Raw genomic sequence first — 19060 nt, forward strand, 5'->3', positions numbered from 1 at the left:
GAGATGCCTTAAACCATTCCATTGTTTTGCCAGTAATATAGCTTCCTAATATTTACAACACAGAACAACCCGTACAAAAAATAACCTTGCAGTATCCTTCAGTGAGCCATGTAAAGTATTTACATTACAAAGGCCTGCAAGATGCAGCCTGTATTGCTTCACACATCAGAATCAGAGTCAGTTCTAAATCTTAAACTGCTGGAAATTTAAAATATACACCTTGAATCAATCAAAACTAAGAATTTTAAAATGTAGTCCATGCCTCCGAAACTCATTGTGATGGGTTTCCAAGCTGAACTCTGTTGACATGGAAGAGGAATCCCAGAAGGAAACTGTTGGGAAGTTTTCATGTACCTCTTACTGGGCAGAAAATGGTAACAGCAATGTTGACAGCATGGGCATTTAGAAGAGGAGTGGGGGAAATGGGAGGTACGGGGCAGGGCAGCTGATTGAAGAAATACATTTCACTTGCTTTCCTTGCTTAATTTTGGACTGAGCTTAAGGCAGCAACGACAGAGTTGTCTGACATCTCCTTCAGCTTTATTCTTGGGTATTTGGTCACTTTGAGAATAATGTTCCTGCACTGTAAACTCTCTCTACTGTGTGTGTTATTCAGCATCTCATCATTGGTGACAGCTATACCTCGCCCTTCTCATTGCGGATAAGCCGGTTGAATTCTTTTCCTTCTAGACAAAGAAAATCTTCTCCAGGGTGAATGATGCCGCACTTTGTGGCAATGGCACGTGCGGTATTAATATTGTCTCCAGTCACCATTCGCACAGTTATACCAGCTCGCTGACACTTCAGAATGGCTTCTGGAACCTGCAACAGAAAAAAAAAAAGTCAACCTCAGTGACCAAGTGAAAATAGGTACAATCCAATTACTAACGCAGTCTACTGCATTACCTTTCCTTTCTAAAATAAAGTCAAATAGCAATAATTCATTGCTTCCCTCAGCAACTTATTTCCTTAATTTCCATTATCTCATTCTTGTAGCACTGTAATAGTAACCATTTTCTAGAAGTTAGGATACTTTTCTGACTATTGCTGAATCTCACAAAATTAGTTATTTTCTGAATTTGTAGTTTCTAAATAAAAAAAAACAAACAGAAGAATCTGAGCATTTAATATCACAGCCTCTATAAACATGCTTAAAAGCTCCCTAAAAATGTATCAATGAACTGTATTTAGACTGAATTAATGAATACATCTATTGTGAAAGCTTTTCTTTTGATCAGTTACAGATGAAACATAAGCAGCACAACAAAATAAGTTTGTGACAGTGAAATCGGATTCCACTCATACAAAAACAACAGGCATTTAGAAAACTGGAGAAACTAAATGGTAAGTTATTTACTATGTGTTTCTTACAAGGATCAAAGAATGAACATTTAACTGTGTCCTGCTCCAACACAAAAAAGGGTCACAGTTTTAAGAAACTGTGCAGCATCAATAATGAAAACTTGACACTTGATACACATTTACTGTCAGACTATTCTCATGATGCAAAATGGGGCAGATTCTGGACTCAGCCTTAGAAATTGAGGCAACTAAAATACGTGGGGGAGATTTGGGAAGTAGAAAGGAAGAGGGGGAAATGTGATACGTTTCACAATACATACTGAAGTCACTCAGGATGTACAGTCGGGAATAGGTTAAATACAATAAACACTGACGTAAGTTGACAGGGAATAATAAAAGCCTTTCAACACAGGCAATAAAATTAGCTGGCAGAGGTGTAATTATTTTCACAAAAAAATGGAATCAACTGAACGGTTTGTGGTTCTTCAGAAAAGGACTTGTTTATTTATAGATAATAAGCATCTCTAGGCGTACTGCGAACAAGTTGTTCAGCATGTGATTTCAAAGAATTTAAAATAGGAATAGGCTGTTAGACGATATCAGGTACTTGCTGCTGTACATTATTTAAAACAGACTGCATTGTTCCGTATTATTCATGAACTATCAACTTCACAAGCACATAATTATACTTGTTCTCAATTTCAACAAACCTGTCCAAAGAAATTAATCATCTCAAAATGGTCAACTTGAGAATCGAAACATGACTTTTTTTTTTCCAGCTTAGACAGTATATATTTTCCTCAGGATTCCTCACAGCATTCAACATGATTTTGCTCATCCCCTAATGGACAGCTCAGTTTTGTGTCTCTTCTTAAATTCATTCATGGGATGAGTGTCATTAGCTAGGATTTATTGCCTCTCCTAAGTGCCCTGAAGTACATGGTGTTGAGCTGCCTTTTTGAACTGCTGCAGTCCCTGAGGTTTATTGACACCCATAGTGCCATCAGGAAGGATTTTGACCTGGTGACAAGTGGTGTTACAGTTTTAACTTAGGATGGTGTGCGAGTTGAAGGGGAGCTTGCAGGTGGGAAAGGTCAGGGTTTGGAAGGTGCTGTCAAACAATTCTTGGTGAGTTGCTGCATGGGGTTGCCACAGTGCAGTGGTGGAGAGAATAAATGTTGAAGCTGGTGGATGCATGATAATCAAGCAGGTTGTTTGCCCTAAGCAGTGCTGAGCTTTGTGTTGATGGATCTGCACTCATCCAGGCAAATGCACAGTATTACATGACACCCCTGACCTGTATGTTAAAAGGTACTGGACAGATTTGGGGAGACAGAAAGTGAGCTACTCACCTAGCCTTGACTTGCTCTTGTAGCCACATTATTGATGTGGCTGATCCAGTTCAGTTTCTGGTCAATGGTAACCCCCCAGGATGTTGTCAGTAGGGGACATAGGATAGAAAATAAGAGGAGTAGGCCATTCAGCCCATCTGTTATTTGACGTGATCATGCCTGATCCTGCATCTCAATGCCATATCCTTGGACACTTCTGGCCTTTAGAAAATCTATTCCTGTCTTAAATATATTCGTGATTAGGTCTCTAAAGCTTTCAATTTCAATTCCAACCTGTGAGTGAAGACATTTCTCATCTAAGACTGATGTGGTCTATCCCATGACCTGAGACTATGATCATTTGTTTTTAAATCCTCCAGACAATATAACATCACCTTTGGATCTAGACTGTCCAACCCTGTCAGAATTCCATTTACTCTGATGAAATCTCCTCTCATTCTTCTAAAATAAATTAATACAGGCCCAGTTAGTTCAATCTCTCCTCATATGATAAACCTGCCAGGCCTGGAATAAGTTTGGTGAACCTTTGTTGTCCTCCCTGTATGGCAAGTACATGTTTCATACAGTAAGGGTTGTACACAATACTCCAGGCGTGTTCTCACCAAGGCCCTGTGCTGCTGTAAATTCATTAGTAATGCCACGGACTGTCATGGGGAGATGGTTAGATCCTTCTCGTTGGAGATGATTATCTGATACTTGCGCAGAATGAATGTTACTTTCCACATACAAACCTAAGCCTGGATATTGTCCAGGTCTCGACTCATACGGACATGGATGGCTTCAGTATCTGAGAAGTTGTAAATGGTGCTGGACATTGTGCAACCAATAATGATCATCCCACTTCTGACCATATATGATGGAGGTCACATCACAGATTCAGTAGATGATGATGATTGGGTCTACGACACTACTGCGAGAAACTCCTTTGGTAAATATCCTGAAGCACCAAGATGATTAACCTCCAACAACCACAATCATCTTCATTTTTGCTAGGTATGACTCCAATCAGTTTTGCTAGATCTCCTTCATGCCACAGTCTGTCAAATGCAACCTTGATAGCAAGGACAGTCACTTCACTTCACCTTTGGCTCATACTTCATCAAGGTTGCAAAGGGGGCCAGGGACTTGGTGGCTCTGGCAGAATACAAACTGAGCATCAATGAGCAGGCTATAGCTGATCAAATGCCACTCAGTAGCTCTTTCAAGGAAACCTGTCACTCACAGATGGCAGAGTGTGGACTGTTGAGGAATTAATTGGCTGGATTGGATATTTTCCAGGCTTTTTGTGGACAGGACATACCTGGGCAATATTCCATACTATGTGGCAAATGCCTAGTTTGCAGCTGCACTGGGACAGTTTGGTTAGGACACAAAACTAACTCGAGTCAAGTCTTCAGACGTATTGCTGTAATATTGTCAGGGTCAACAGTCTAAGTATCAAGTGCCTTGTTTCTTGATGCATGGAGTGAACTTAATTGGCTGATATCTGGTATCTGTAATACTTCAGAAGGAGGCTAAGATCGATCATTCACTCAGCCAGCTTCAGATAGTTAAAACTAACCCTAACCCTATCCCTGATATAACAAGGTGCAGGGCTGGATGAACACAGCAGGCCAAGCAGCATCAGAGGAGCAGGAAGGCTGACGTTTCGGGCCTAGACCCTTCTTCAGAAATGGGGGAGGGGAAGGGGGTTCTGAAATAAATAGGGAGAGAGGGGGAGGCGGATAGAAGATGGATAGAGGAGAAGATAGGTGGAGAGGAGACAGACAGGTCAAAGAGGTGGGGATAGAGCCAGTAAAGGTGAGTGTAGGTGGGGAGTTAGGGAGGACGGACAGGTCAAGGGGGTGAGATGGGGGTGGGGCTTGGAGGTGGGAGGAAGGGATAGGTGGGAGCAAGGACAGGTTAGGGAGGCGGGGACAAGCTGGACTGGTTTTAGGATACGGTAGGGGGAGGGGAGATTTTGAAGCTTGTGAAGTCCACATTGATACCATTGGGCTGCAGGGTTCCCAAGCGAAATAGGAGGTGCTGTTCCTGCAACCTTCGGGTGGCATCGTTGTGGCACTGCAGGAGGCCCAGGATGGACATGTCGTCTGAGGAATGGGAGGAGCAGTTGAAATGGTTCGCGACTGGGAGGTGCAGTTGTTTAGTGCGAACCGAGCGTAGGTGTTCCGCAAAGCAATCCCCCAAGCCTCCGCTTGGTTTCCCCGATGTAGAGGAGGCCACAACGGGAACAGTGGATACAGTATACCACATTAGCAGATGTGCAGGTGAACATCTGCTTGATGTGGAAAGTCTTTTTGGGGCCTGGGATGGGGGTGAGGGAGGAGGTATGGGGGCAGGTGTAGCACTTCCTGTGGTTGCAGGGAAAAGTGCCAGGTGTGGTGGGGCTGGAGGGGAGTGTGGAGTGGACAAGGAAGTCATGGAGAGAGTGGTCCCTCCGGAAAGCAGATAAGGGTGGGGAGGGAAAAATGTCTTTGGTGGTTGGGTCGGATTGCAGATGGCTGAAGTGTTGGAGGATGATGCGTTGGATCCGGAGGTTGGTGGGGTGGTATGTGAGGATGAGGGGGATTCTGTTTTGGTGGTTATTGCGGGAAGGGGGTGTGAGGGATGAGTTGCGGGAAATGCGGGAGACACGGTCGAGGGCGTTCTCGACCACTGAGGGGGAGGAGTTGCGGTCCTTGAAAAACGAGGAAATCTGAGATGTTCGGGAGTGGAATGCCTCATCCTGGGAGCAGATGCGGCAGAGGCGAAGGAATTGGGAATAAGGGATGGTATTTTTGCAGGAAGGTGGGTGGGAGGAGGTGTATTCTGGGCAGCTGTTGGAGTCGGTGGGCTTGAAATGGATATCGGTTTCTCGGTGGTTGCCAGAGATGGAATCAGAGAGGTCCAGGAAGGGGAGAGAGGTGTTCGAGATGGTCCAGGTGAACTTAAGGTTGGGGTGGAAGGTGTTGGTGAAGTGGATGAATTGTTTGAGCACCTCGTGGGAGCACGAGGCGGCGCCAATACAGTCATTAATGTAATGGTGGAAGAGGTGGGGTTTAGGGCCAGTGTAGCTACGGAAGAGGGATTGTTCCACAACCTACAAAGAGGCAGGCATAGCTTGGGCCCACGCGGGTACCCATGGCCACCCCCTTTGTCCTCCCTCCCTAACCCTATTGCTTCAGCCTAGTCTTTTGCAATAAAGCACTGAGCTCCCTCATCAAAAATGGGGTTATTTTTGGAGCCTCTTCCTCCTAACCATTGTGTCCTATGCAAGACAGAGGTTCCTAAAGGCTATTGTTAAATTTGGCTTTGGGCTTGCAATGCGGTGATGCAAGGGAGAAGTGTGAGAATTGATCAAAGCCAAGAATAGCTTTTGTACATCCATCACGCAGAAGTGCAACATTAACTGAGGTGGCACTCTTAGCTTCATAGTTTTCACTAGACAGAAATAGAGCGTTTTGTCCAACTAGTTCACACCCAGTTAACGTTCCACAGAATCCATCTCCCATGCTCCTTCATCTAACCCTATGAATGCCACCTTCTAATTCTTTCTCCCTCATGTTTTTAAGAGTCTATGCTAGTCACGTCAACTATGGCAGTTAGTACTAGATTCTAGACATTCAAGGCAACTTTTTCCCACCTGTATTGACTTTATTAGTGACTGTCTCATGTTTACTTGCAAGTAGAAGTATCTTCTCATACAGAACCTATCAAACACTTCCACTCACCAGGTTTCTCCTGCCTTCGCTTTTCCAGAGAAAAATCGCCCCAGGGTATTAAATATTTACTCAAAATAAACCCTCATTATTGGCCTCAACTTAGTGCAAAAGAGATTTATGGCTAAGAGTGCCTCTACATTTCTTTTAAATATAAAAGATTTGGAAATGGTAACAAGGGAGGGGGAAATGGGTGGTGGGGCGGGTGGTGGTTTGCTTCTTCACGGATAACTGCAAAGTTTGAAAACAATTACTTACAGATGGTGGAGGATTGTAATTAATCAGTAAAGTGTGGATATCTCAAAGCACAACAGTCAGACAGATCACGTCATGTTGTAATGGAGGGAGGGATCCAGCCTTTTAATCAGAGAGTCAGAGCACGGAAACAGACCCTTCGGTCTAACCAGTTCAAGATGACCATGATCCCAAATTAAACAAGTTGCATCTGCCTGCACGTGGGCCATATCTCTCCAAATATTTTCTCTTCATGTACTTTTCCCAAATGTCTTTAAACACTAACTGCACCTGCACCCACCACTTCCCCTGGAAGTTCATTCCACACATGAACCACTCTTAGTGTAAGGCTGCCCCTCATGTCTTTTTAAATCTTTCTCCTCTCACCTGAAAAATATGTCCCCTAGTTTCAAAATCCCCTACCCTAGGGAAAAGACACCCCCCATTCACCTCATCTATACCCCTCATGATTTTATAAACCTCTATATGGTCACCCCTTAACCTCCTGCACTCCAGTGAAAGAAGTCCCAGCCTATCCAGCCTCTCCCCATAACTCAAACCCTCCATTCCGTGTAACATCCTGGTAAATTTCTTCCAAAACCCTCTCCAGGTTAATAATGGCCTTCCTATAACAGGGAGGCTAGAAATGAACAATGTACTGCAGAAGTCATTCAATGGTTCTCGATTTCACAGTGAAAGCAACAAAATAGCAATGATAATATACTTTCAAAAAGGAAGTTGCTAAAAAAGATTTCCTTTAGATTGAACAATCGATTTCCATGCTAATTTCATGCTGTTCAAAAATAGCTAAGAAATGGTAGAAATACAAAAGCATCTGGGTGTGCTAGACACTGGGACAGACCAGATTAGACAGATCACACTATTACAAAAATCAAACCTAGATTACAACACTGCAAAATTCCGAAGGCGCGTGCAACCTAAAAAAGAAAGTTGCTCATCTTCAGATTGGCTTTGTTGAAAAAAAAATGCACAAAATGAGAAAAGGTGACCCCATGCTGCCTCACATCAAATTAAAAAGTCTTTGAATCTCCTTGAATAGAACGTAGGAGCAGAAAGAGGCCATTCAGTCCTTTGCATTGATGATATGGTCTGTGTAGAAAGCAAGCTGTGAGAAAGTTCTCCCATAATCAGGAGGGACGCAGCAATTAATGTCGGAAGCCAGTGTCAACAACAAAAGAAAGATGTATACACCGTCTGCCTAGGAGTAGAAAGTGTGTTGGCCAGGGTAGGTGATCTAAAATGACTAGGGCAAGAACCTGAATTTAAAACAATAATGCCACCAAAATTTTCAGTTACCTACTTGTAAATAAAAGTAAACGTTTTAATGTATTAACTTTGACAAAGCCAAGCACTCCAAAACAATTATGGTAATTACTGTGTACCAAAAGTCCTTTTTTAGGAAAGAAAAGGTTTAGAACATTAATGGCTAGTTGGAGTGACAAGAACAGTAAGCAATAAGGCTACAGATAAAACAGAGAGGAACTACAGAAATGAGCAAAATCAGATACCAGCCTGTAGATCAAACCATTAGGAAGAACAACATACAGACACTGGGCAGCTTTGCATGATAAAGAAACAAAAGCAGGAGACAAACTCAAAGCTCACAGAATCCTTTGAACTGTTGCACCCGTTAAATTTACAGACTGTTTTCTGCTTTTAGTTGTTGACACCATATACTTTACAACCTAATTAAAGAAATCTGTGTCTGTTCTTCCAAGTCTGTACCTTCTAAATTTAAATCAAGACTGAAAAGCCTATGATTTGCCACAGTAACACTGGCTGTCAAGCTATTATTTACTGTACTGTCATTTGGAGTTTTTTTTTCTAATTTGCGCATTCCAACGCTGCTGTTCAAGACTCTTTCAAAGCAAAAAAAAATCACAAACTCAAATCAAGATGGCAATTTAAAGTGCAGTTCTATGGTCAGGTACCCACAGCAGGAAACCCAGATTCCCTGGAGCAGAGTTCTCCCTGGGAGAGCGCAGGATCACAAAATGACCACTTTAGCTCTGCCTCTTTCCTGTTCCTTCTTCCAAAGACTCAAATATGCAATTATTTTCCACAATATACTCAATGTTGAATTCATTTTTGATATTGCGTGCCATGCACAAGTTTTGACAATCTTTAGTATTATCTGAACATTCAATGGCTATTGAAACATCAAAACGTAATATTGGGAAGACTGAAACCACTGTTTTTGGTGCACCAAATGCATCCTTCACAAACTCTGCTCCCCGACCACTTCATTCCATCTCTGTGCCTGAGCCAAATTTTTCACATCCTCTGTATCAGATTGGACCCCCAAGATGAGGCTACATATCTGCACCATCAATATGACCTCTATAACAGTTCTGCGTCAATTCACTTGATGCTGAATTCCTTATTTATACCATTGTTACATTGAGGCTTGACTATTCCAATGTACACCTACTGACCTCCCATGCCTGCCCTCCACAAACTCAGGATTATCCCAATTCTGTTGTCTTTGTCCTTACATGCCAAAATGCTGTTTAACCACAATTCCAGTGACTGCCGACCTATACCAACTCTCGGTCATCCAGTGCCTTGATTTAAGTGTCTCATGCTTGTTTCCAAAAGACGCAGGCCTCTGTCTGGAGTCTCCTCCAGCCCCACTGACTTCAGAGAATATTTGTGTTCCTCTAATTCTGCCTCTTGAGCATCCTCAATTTTAAAATTGCTCCAATCACCAGTCACTAGTCACCGGGGCTTCAGTTATCCTGGTCCTAGGCTCTGGAATTCTCTCCCTAAACCTTTTCACTTCCTTTTCTTTCTTTAAGTTGTTGCTTAAAACCTCCTCTTTGGCCATATTTTGGGGCTGTGCATCATATTTTGTACTGTATTATAACTTCACTGCAAAACACCTTGAGATGTTTTATTACAATACATACATCATTAAAAACGCAAGTTATGGCTGCACACAACTGTTACACAAGAGTAGTCGTTCAACAGATGATGATTTAAAGCCAGGAGCAAGAATAATAGTTACAAATTTTACTAAGCGTGAACAGTATTTAATAAAAAATTGAGCACAATTTATTTATACATTAATGAAAAAGAAAACTGTGTTACAATTTCAGAGGATCATTTTTCATAGTTGGATAGAAAAAAGACAATAGGTACAATGCTGCATCCCTGAGTACTAGCTTAATAAAATTACAAAATAAATAGCATAATTTTAATGCAATGAGGTTTATTTGCAGTTCTCACTACAGTTTTGAATGTTAAGACTAGATATTGGTGCAGAGAAGTTGAATTGTAGGTGTCTAGTCCTTGTGAATACTGTCAATTGTAAACAAATGTACACAAACATGCAGAAGGGTACCTGTTAAACATAATCACCTGAAACAAATCCACCCGAACAGACTCCCATACAGGAAGTGGCACAGCAAATCATTCTTCTAACAAAATTTCTTTTTCCCTTCAACAGGCACAAATACATTTTGCAAATTTTCTCATTTCAACCAGTGTATTTCTGCCAGCAGTTGCTGCACACCTCCAGTGCTGCAATATTTAAAATCGCAAAATTTCCTGCTAGACCATGCTGTCAAATTGAAATCACGCTCTCTCTGCATCTTGCTGGGTAACCTCAAGTTATTAAAGCAGCAGCAAAAACTGTTCCTAACTCAAGTAGCAGTAGCTTTATTTGAATATCACAGCCCAACAGCTGGTAGAATGAGACAGCAGTGCTGCAGTGACCACTTTTCCGCAAAAATGTCTTTGCTTGACAGGAAAACTATTTACATGGCATGGTTAAAAGATCTGCAAAGAATTTTCTTAAATGAAGGGATCATTAAAGGAAAATACAACTCCACATCAACTCTGATTGGTTGTCCTCATGAAATATCAGACGATTTCCTTCTGGATTCCACGTTTGAGTGAAGCTCAACTATCTCAAGTTACAAAGTTTCCATGGCTCCTGTGTTAATGCACAAAGATATAAAGCTACTGCACCTAAAGAATGGTTATTATTACAAACTGCATTCACGAATACACCACAAGCTAATTAGATGGTAAATGAGAGAACTTTACATGATTATCACTACTATTTAAAAAAATTCCCCAAGGTAAAAATGACCAGAAAACAAAACAATATTAATGATTTTCTGTTGTAAATTTTACATAGCAACCACAGCATCGAGACAATGCACCACAACATATATGTTTCTATATTTCTGTTCTTATAGACTGATTATAAAGCTCCAACATAGGTAGGCCATCCTAACATTAGACAATTGAAATTGACATCAATCCAGGAAACAGGATAAATCGATTATCTCAGGACAGCATGGTGGGCATGGGGACAGCACGGCGGCTCAGTGGTTAGCACTGCTGCCTCACAGCGCAAGGGACCTGGGTTCGATTCCACCCTTGGGCAACTGTCTGTGTGCAGTTTTCACATTCGCCCTGTGTCTGCGTGGGTTTCCTCCGGGTGCTCCGGTTTCCTCCCACAGTCCAAAGATGTGCAGGTTAGGGGGTTGGCCATGCTAAATTGCCCATAGTGTTTGAGGATGTGTAGGTGGGTTATGGGGGGGATGCTCTGAGGTTCGATGTGGACTTGTTGGGCTGAAGGGCCTGTTTCCACACTGTAGGGATTCTATGATTCTATGGATTATCAGTGAGATTCTCAACTATTTTGGATTCCACAAGGAAAAAAAATTAAAGCTAAGAACTGCAACAAATGTGAACTACCTGACCAGTTACACAATGACAAACATCGGAAGAAATAATTCAGAAGTTAGGAACATACACTTTTTAGCTCCTTTTCAATCAGAATGTCTGAAAGACACTGCGCTTATTTACTCTCTAAAATCAACATTACCTCTGGTCGCACTGGATCCTCAATTCCCACAACAGTGATGCATGTTAGGTCACTCAGAATCTCATTTTCATTATCCCACTCAGGTTCCTTAACGAAGTCTCTGTATGCCAGGCAGATGGTGCGCAGACCTTCACAAGCCATTGGTTCGATCACTTTCTTCACCATTTCGTCACGATCTCTTACCTTGAATACTGTTACATCTCCAGTTTTAGTTAGCACTTTAGTACACCTGAAAGATATTTTAAATCGTTTGCTTGGATAAGATGCACAAACTTTGGAGTGCGCAGCATCTTTTCAAAAAAAAAAAGAAATGGCCAAACACAATCGTTGAACATGGTACAGTACTGATTCACCAGGCTGAAAGGCCACCTTCGGTATTGTAACAATGCTATGACATCAAATCAATCAAGAACTGCAAGCCATATCTTTGGCTGACTGGGAGGAAGAAGTGAAGAACAGGGGTTTTATAAGTATTATTTTAACACTCACACACTATGTTTAAATTCTAAAACAAGTCCTTGGCATTAAACATGAGAGTGTGTTTAATTCTGATCCTGCAGCAAGTTGCTGCAGGAAGTCTGCTGAGATGTTAACATTGTTCTCATTAACTCTTTGGCATTAGAGCAGCATGGTGGCTCAGTGGTTAGCATTGCTGCCTCACAGCATCAGGGACCTGGGTTCAATTCCACCCTCAGGCGACTGTGTGTGAAATTTGCGCATTCTCCCCTTGTCTGCATGGGTTTCCTCCCACAGTCCATACATGTGCAGGTTAGCTGAATTGGCCACGCTAAATTGCCCGTAGTGTGGGCTCGGTGGATTAGCCATAGGAAATGACAGGTTATGGGGGGAGGGGAGTTGGGTCTGGGTGAGATGCTTTTTGGAGGGGCAGTGTGGATTCGATGGGTCAAATGGCCTGCTTCCATACTGTAGGGATTCTATGAGTCTGGCTGGAGGTGGTTACAAGCACATCTGAACTGGAGACTTCACCATAAAGTCCATTTGTGAGTTACTAGCAAGAGTCGATTCCTTGAGTACAAAACGCTTGCTTGCACTACAAGTGACATAGCGGTCCACCTGCTATGGTTTGGTTGGTAAAGTTTGGGTGTCACAGCATGTTATCTGATGGTTAGTCAGGCAATTAGTAAAAATACATCTAGAAGCACAGACTTCTCAATTGGCTCAGCAAGCTTATCTATGGAGTCAAACCCTCCAGGGCAGGGATTTCCCAGGTTAGCAGATCACTCAAGGTTATAAAGACCCATCCCTATTCTTTAGATTAGGAGGCAAAAGCAAAAAGAAACAGAAACATTTCTGCGAGAAAGCAAGAAATACTGGAGTCAAAGATAACAAAGTGTGGAGCTGGAGGAACACAGCAGGCCAGGCAGTATCAGAGGAACAGGAAAGCTGATGTTTTGGGTCGGGACCCTTTCTCAGAAAAGAAATATTGCTTCTCTTGTTTGCTGTCATGTTGACATGGAACATGGACAAGGCTGATTGAGATACGCAGCCAGCCTCGCCCTCCTAAAATCTGAACTCTTGCAGTGCTGACCCATGGCGAGGGGGGGCGGAAGTTGTGGGGGAGAGGGAGAAGACAAAGAATGAACGCCAGGCATGGGCTGGAGAAACTGTGTTGGACTGGTGGTCAACAGGGAGAGCTGGTGAGTGGGAGGGGTGAAAGGGAATTGGTTGGGGTGTTGGGGAGCTGGGCAAGTATGCATATGCAAGGTGGCGAACATAATTAGCTGACTAGATCTGAAACAGGATACGGAAAAACCACAAACATCGCCACATCCACCATTGTTCAAAAGAGGATTTATCTATCAAATAGGAAGAAATGCCACAGATCTGAAACCTGGCCACTATAAACTTCTAAGCAGGAGGCCACAATATTACATTTGCAACGCAACTGGAGTCAGATTCATCTGCCTTTATTGGAGCTGCATGCCATTACTATACTTAGCTACTTCTTTAAAAACAAAATCACTGAGCCTCAGGAAATCAGATAGAAGCATACTACAATTATCAGGTACAATGCAGTGACAATACTAGTGCTAGCAAGCAAGCAAGAAGTATCTCATTTATCAATAGTAGTAGAGACTTGGCATTGGAATACCTGTGAACAACAATCTGGCTACGATTTACCTACAGCAAATCAACGATCCTTAATATACATCTCTTGCAGGACTCTTGCAGTGCAGTGCAGCGTAGACGTTGAGTCTGGGAAGCCTGGGTTCAAGTCCTACCTGCTCCAGAGTCAAGTAATAACATCTCGGGTTGATACGAAAAAAATCTCCCCAACATACCCAGCTAGATAAAATCTCTAAGCTAATGTTTGCAAACTGCTAATGAAGGAATTTGGTCAATAATTTGCGTAAGATACTCTCCGATGTTTTCCTTGCATAGGACAGCTATATTTCAAATTGAATCAAAAGGGGCTACAAAAGTCACTTGAATTAATTCTTTTTTACTGCTGTGAAGGAATAAGCTTTAAACCATTGGTTGTTAAATAAACTCTTGCTTTGACAGCAAAGCATGCTTTCCACAAATAAATGAATAAAAGTTAAAAGGCATTCATCACCCAACCACAGGTCATAACCATCTCTCGCAAGTTTAATTTTGGGACAGAGGCAACAGAGGTTAAAGAAGTTTCAAACTCGGCAGAATTTAATATTCAGACTGGAAGGTAGTTGATCTCCGACGAGGTGAATAGCTACAACAGGGTAGACTGTCAACTGCACGGGGGCTCTCTCACAGCCTTGACTGTCAGCAGTCTGGATTTTGAAGGTGCCTGATTCGGGTCTCTCACTCAAGGTAGTTGCAGTCATATCACCATGAGACAGCTGCAGGATTGTGAGGAGTTTCTTGGGAGTACAATTCAACGTACCTCATGATTTACCGAGTCAAATGCTTCAATCAGACTGAAGGAGGAAGAATTCCTGGTGTCCTCGCTTGCTACTGTTGGTCTCAGAGCTGACCAAGGCTGAGAGAAAAGGTTCAGTCACAGCAAATAGGTGATAAAGGGATGGCATTTCAATAGAGGAGAGATAAAATCTTACAAAGACGCTCTCAAGTACAGCAACAGTGACATTAATGACTAGGAGGGGCTTGCTACCAATCCTTCAGAATGGTGATAATATGCCTCGAGCTACATCATGCTTTGAGTGCAGGTACCTTAATAATGACAAAACTGTGATGACAGAGATGGAAAGAAAATAAAGCAAATCCTACACATAGAAAGATCCTTTCTTGTGCCCCATGTGTCCAAAGATGTAGGTTGAGAATTCCATGAAAACCTATGGCAGAAACTCACTTCCCTATCATCATCTGCGCGAGTGAAGGACAGCTGACAAACAGTTTGATTTCATAGTTTTCAGTTTGTTAAATTAACCACATTTCCTCTCTTTTCCACTTGACAGAGTACTTTCTGCCCTAATCCTGGCTTCGTCAGACCACCCCCTAAACAAAGTGCAAGGAGGAAATATCTACAATTCCTCTAGATATATGGACTACAGTAAGGACTTTGTCAGCAGTGAAACGCTGCAATTTTCATTGCAATGCTCTGCCCTACAGTCAGCATAACAAGCCCCATTTTGCTTTTCATAGCTCTAAAAAATAGCTTTGCTCATGAGTAAACATTTGCTTCAGCATAACATTTAATGGAAGTCTAATTCAATAACTTAACTGAAGATAACAGTCAAATATATACAAAGAAAAGAATATGTAATCCTAAAAATGCCTGAATTCTAAACTTGAATCTTGGCTTGAAAATAGATTGTTCCCAAAATTGGCAATATTGAACAACAACTTCATCAACACTTTACTGGTTACTCAGATTGAGATCAGTGATACACTTAAGAACAGAGAGATGTAAACTTGAAGGCAAAAAAATATAAAAGCTGATTCCCTTAGAACTGACATAAAAATAGCTCCAAATAAGAGTCATATTGGCCTGGGAACGTTAACCCTTTCTCTCTGTAGATACCGTGTGACTTGAATTTCTCCAGCACTTTGTTTTGTTGGAGACTTTCAGTATCTACAATATTTTCCTTTTGATTTGGTTCCTAAAAAAAGTTTACTGAATAGACTGGATAGTGCAATTTGTAAGATGAAATCTCTGCCTTGATCATAACAGCATATTGTATCTTTACGACCCCTGTACACTGCCCAACCCATTTCTTTCCAAATTTGTACTGTTATGAGCGTCACCAGTATACCATCTTCTTGACAAGTCACACACTCCAGTTGTAGTTTGTGGGCAAATTGCCATCTTGTCATTCACTTTGTCCCTCTTTCCTTCTCATTCTCCCCTTGCTTTATCTCTAACAGAATGAAATACAAGGGTGGCATGGTGGCTCAGTGGTTAGCACTGCTGCCTCACAGCGCTAGGGACCCAGGTTCGATTCCAGCCTCTCGTGACTGTCTGTGTGGAGTCTGCACGTTCTCCCAGTGTCTGCGTGGGTTTCCTCCGGGTGCTCCGGTTTCCACCCACGGTCCAAAGATGTGCAGGCTAGGTGGATTGGCCATGCTAAAAAGCCCGTAGCGCCCAGAGATGTTTGGGTTAGGTGGGTTAGAGATGGGAAATCAGGTGTAGGATAATGGGTCTGGGTGGGATGCTCTTTGGAGGGGCGGTATGGACTTGTTGGGCCGAATGGCCTGTTTCCACACTGTAGGGATTCTATGACTTGCAAGAATCAGAAGTTCTTTACGTACTTTCACTGCTTAGCCAAAATAAAAAAAAAAAGCTCTAACTATTTCTCAGTCATGAAACCCATTTAACTATCAGTTTCAGCTTCAGAAGGAGGTCGCACAAGCAGAGGAACACTAAACTGAATAATTCCACTGATGGTCAAACAGTTCTTGTTTCGCATTGGTAAGTTTAATGACAGCATTGGCGCTCTGGAAATAAAATAATGCCCAAGAATGGAAAAAGTTGTTTGAATCTATTTTTCTACTTTTCATGGTAACTAGTATATGGTTTGGAAACAATTCGCCAACTATTTTGAGACAAAGACAACAGGAAGAAAAATCTATATAATCTCTTTAATCTCTGACCAAATTATTGTCCTTCTTCATTTTCTGTCAAAACATATTTAAAAATGATAGGGTTACATAAGCACTCAATTATTCACTTTCACTTGAAAATCTGGCACTCAATATGATAACTAAATGATCTGGGTGTGGGATAAGTCAAATAATCCTTTAATTTAAATATGCTTATGACAGAAATACATGCCATACAGCATCAGAAATCATTGCTGAATGCTCCTGCATACAATTTAATTGCAAACCAATATCCGTTCAGAGCAGATTGCTTCCCAAGCTTTGAAGATGACGACCCTTTTACTGCCAACTGAAGTTGGAAATTCCCTTTCATTCTCATTCCCAACGATAAAAGTTACATAACTTGATGAATTGCAAAAAAAAAAGCTAAAAAAACTTGCTCACTTGCGTAGAAGGATCTCAGAGGCCCCCTTGCTGTACATGCGAAAACTCCCATCAACATTCTTTAGTACAGTGCTCATGGATTTGCGTGCAGAGTTGAAGGTATACACCTTATACAGCTTCTCTTCTGGAATTTCATTGCGTATAGCCTGATAATCTTGCTTCAGATCCAGCACAAAGCCAAGCAAAGCACATTCAGTCTTGTTCCCTACATGGCGAGGAAGGCCTCCTTCTTTCTCAGGGGGCTAGGGAATGATGGGACAAATCAAAAAAAAAAGTCAATTGCAAAATGTAGTTAACATTCCCTGTCAATATTAGCCACATGCACTAAGAACACGATAAAACTTTGCAGAAATCAAGCTGTGCAACATCTCTATTTATCAATGTGTACTGTGGAAAGCCATTAATCATTTCTTCCTTTCCAGAAGTATAAACATCTTAACTAAAATATACAACTTCAGTGCAGTGGATATTCAGGAGGAAACTTTCCAACGCATCTTAAAACATTCAAAATCTTGGAAAATTAGAAACTGGACTGATAAAAGACTTCTGTTTATACTGTGTACAACAGAAAAGTGAACTAGATGCAGATATTATCACAAAAGGGCATTTTTTTTAATGTGAGGAACAGTTACTCAACTTTGGAAAACATTCAATGTTTCTTAAACACAAGCATGTTTACAGTCATGACCATTCAGAAATTAAGTCGTAACACATCATCTTTCCTAAACCTGGAAAAATGATAGAAACGTGAAGAATTTCTCCCAAATTCTAGCTCACCAGTATTTTGGTAGTATAAGCAGAGTTGATGGCAATTCCATTTACGATCCGTTCCAAAACTTTTGGTAAAAGTGCATCTGGGGCAGGTATTTGCCTGTAGTGTGTTTCTCCAATATATGATTGTACTACAGTCATCCTGTTCATGGTGAGTGTACCCGTTTTATCTGAGCAAATAGCTGTAGCATTGCCCATAGTTTCACAGGCATCCAAGTGTCTGACCAAATTATTGTCCTTCATCATTTTCTGTCAAAACATATTTAAAAATGATAGGGTTACATAAGCACTCAATTATTCACTTCCACTTGAAAATCTGGCACTCAATATGATAACTAAATGACCTGGGTGTGGGATAAGTCAAATATAGAGGTAAAAACATCCTCTCACATACCCTGTTTTGCTTTGCAATAATGAGAAGTTTACTTTCCACAACTCAAAAATGATTATAATTCTGATGTATCATCTGTATTTTTAAAAGCACTAAATTATCACTTTATTATTTACATTGCCTAATTAAAGCCTTTGGTTATTTTCCTACATTACAGCTATGAAAATCATTGAGTCTTCCTGAATCTGTTAATAGTATCGTATACATGTAAATTCTTTGACACAAAATAAATGTATTTGAATTGAACGCTTTGAATATCTGGCATAGAGTAAATGACATCTTTCTTATCACTCTTGAGTATCCTCATTTCTTTCAGTAAACATGATAATAATTTTAGTCATTCTGACAATCAACTTATTTTATTGGTTAACTGCCTTCTTTCAGATTTCCAGGGCAATTATGAATGCTATATGTCAGTGAATTCTGCAAACTTGTGCAACAAATCATGTTTGATTCACATTGTGTCAACATTTATTGAATATTCTCACACAATAGTTGTTTAAACTTTAGATCAAGAGCTTAGCTGTTGGATGGCCAGAAGTACATTTACCAGTTGTTAGATCACTGCAGTAGAACAGCTTTCTACAATTACTGTACCACAGATAAAGCAAATATTTAACATACACAGCCAAGAAATTAAACAAAACTTTTGAAAATATTCTCATGAAACCAAGGACTAACAAATCAGTCTGGTAAACAGACAGCATCACGCAGATGCAGGCACTTCAATTTTACGCTTATCTCTTATAGACACATAAATTAGGTGAGGGAAAAAAAAGTGATGACTGCCAATGCTGATCTGTAACCAGCTGGCACAGGAAGCTGAACTGTATCCTTAGCTTCTTTTGCTATGCTCTTCTTCCCCGTTGCATGCTGAGCAGAATAAATGAGCCAATATCAATATACCAGAGATAGTAGGAACTGCAGATGCTGGAGAATCTGAGATAACAAGGTGTAGAGCTGGATGAACACAGCAGGCCAAGCAGCATCGTAGGAGCAGGAAGGC

At 41.3% G+C, this 19060-nt stretch overlaps 1 protein-coding gene across 1 annotated transcript in view; it reads right to left on the reverse strand.

Annotated features, from left to right (window-relative positions):
• LOC109917856 (plasma membrane calcium-transporting ATPase 1-like) overlaps nucleotides 1–19060 on the reverse strand; it is a 123747-nt gene that overhangs the window by 54546 nt on the left and 50141 nt on the right. Inside the window, exons 9-12 of the mRNA XM_048611820.1 lie at nucleotides 17670–17912; nucleotides 16893–17134; nucleotides 11448–11676; nucleotides 643–822 (exon numbers count right to left, since the gene is read on the reverse strand). Coding sequence (XP_048467777.1) covers nucleotides 643–822; nucleotides 11448–11676; nucleotides 16893–17134; nucleotides 17670–17912 — 894 coding nt within the window. The remainder of the gene's footprint in view (nucleotides 1–642; nucleotides 823–11447; nucleotides 11677–16892; nucleotides 17135–17669; nucleotides 17913–19060) is intronic.

The sequence above is a fragment of the Rhincodon typus genome, chromosome 25 (assembly GCF_021869965.1).
Source record: "Rhincodon typus isolate 14 chromosome 25, sRhiTyp1.1, whole genome shotgun sequence".
In the NCBI taxonomy this organism is placed as follows: Eukaryota; Metazoa; Chordata; class Chondrichthyes; order Orectolobiformes; family Rhincodontidae; genus Rhincodon; species Rhincodon typus.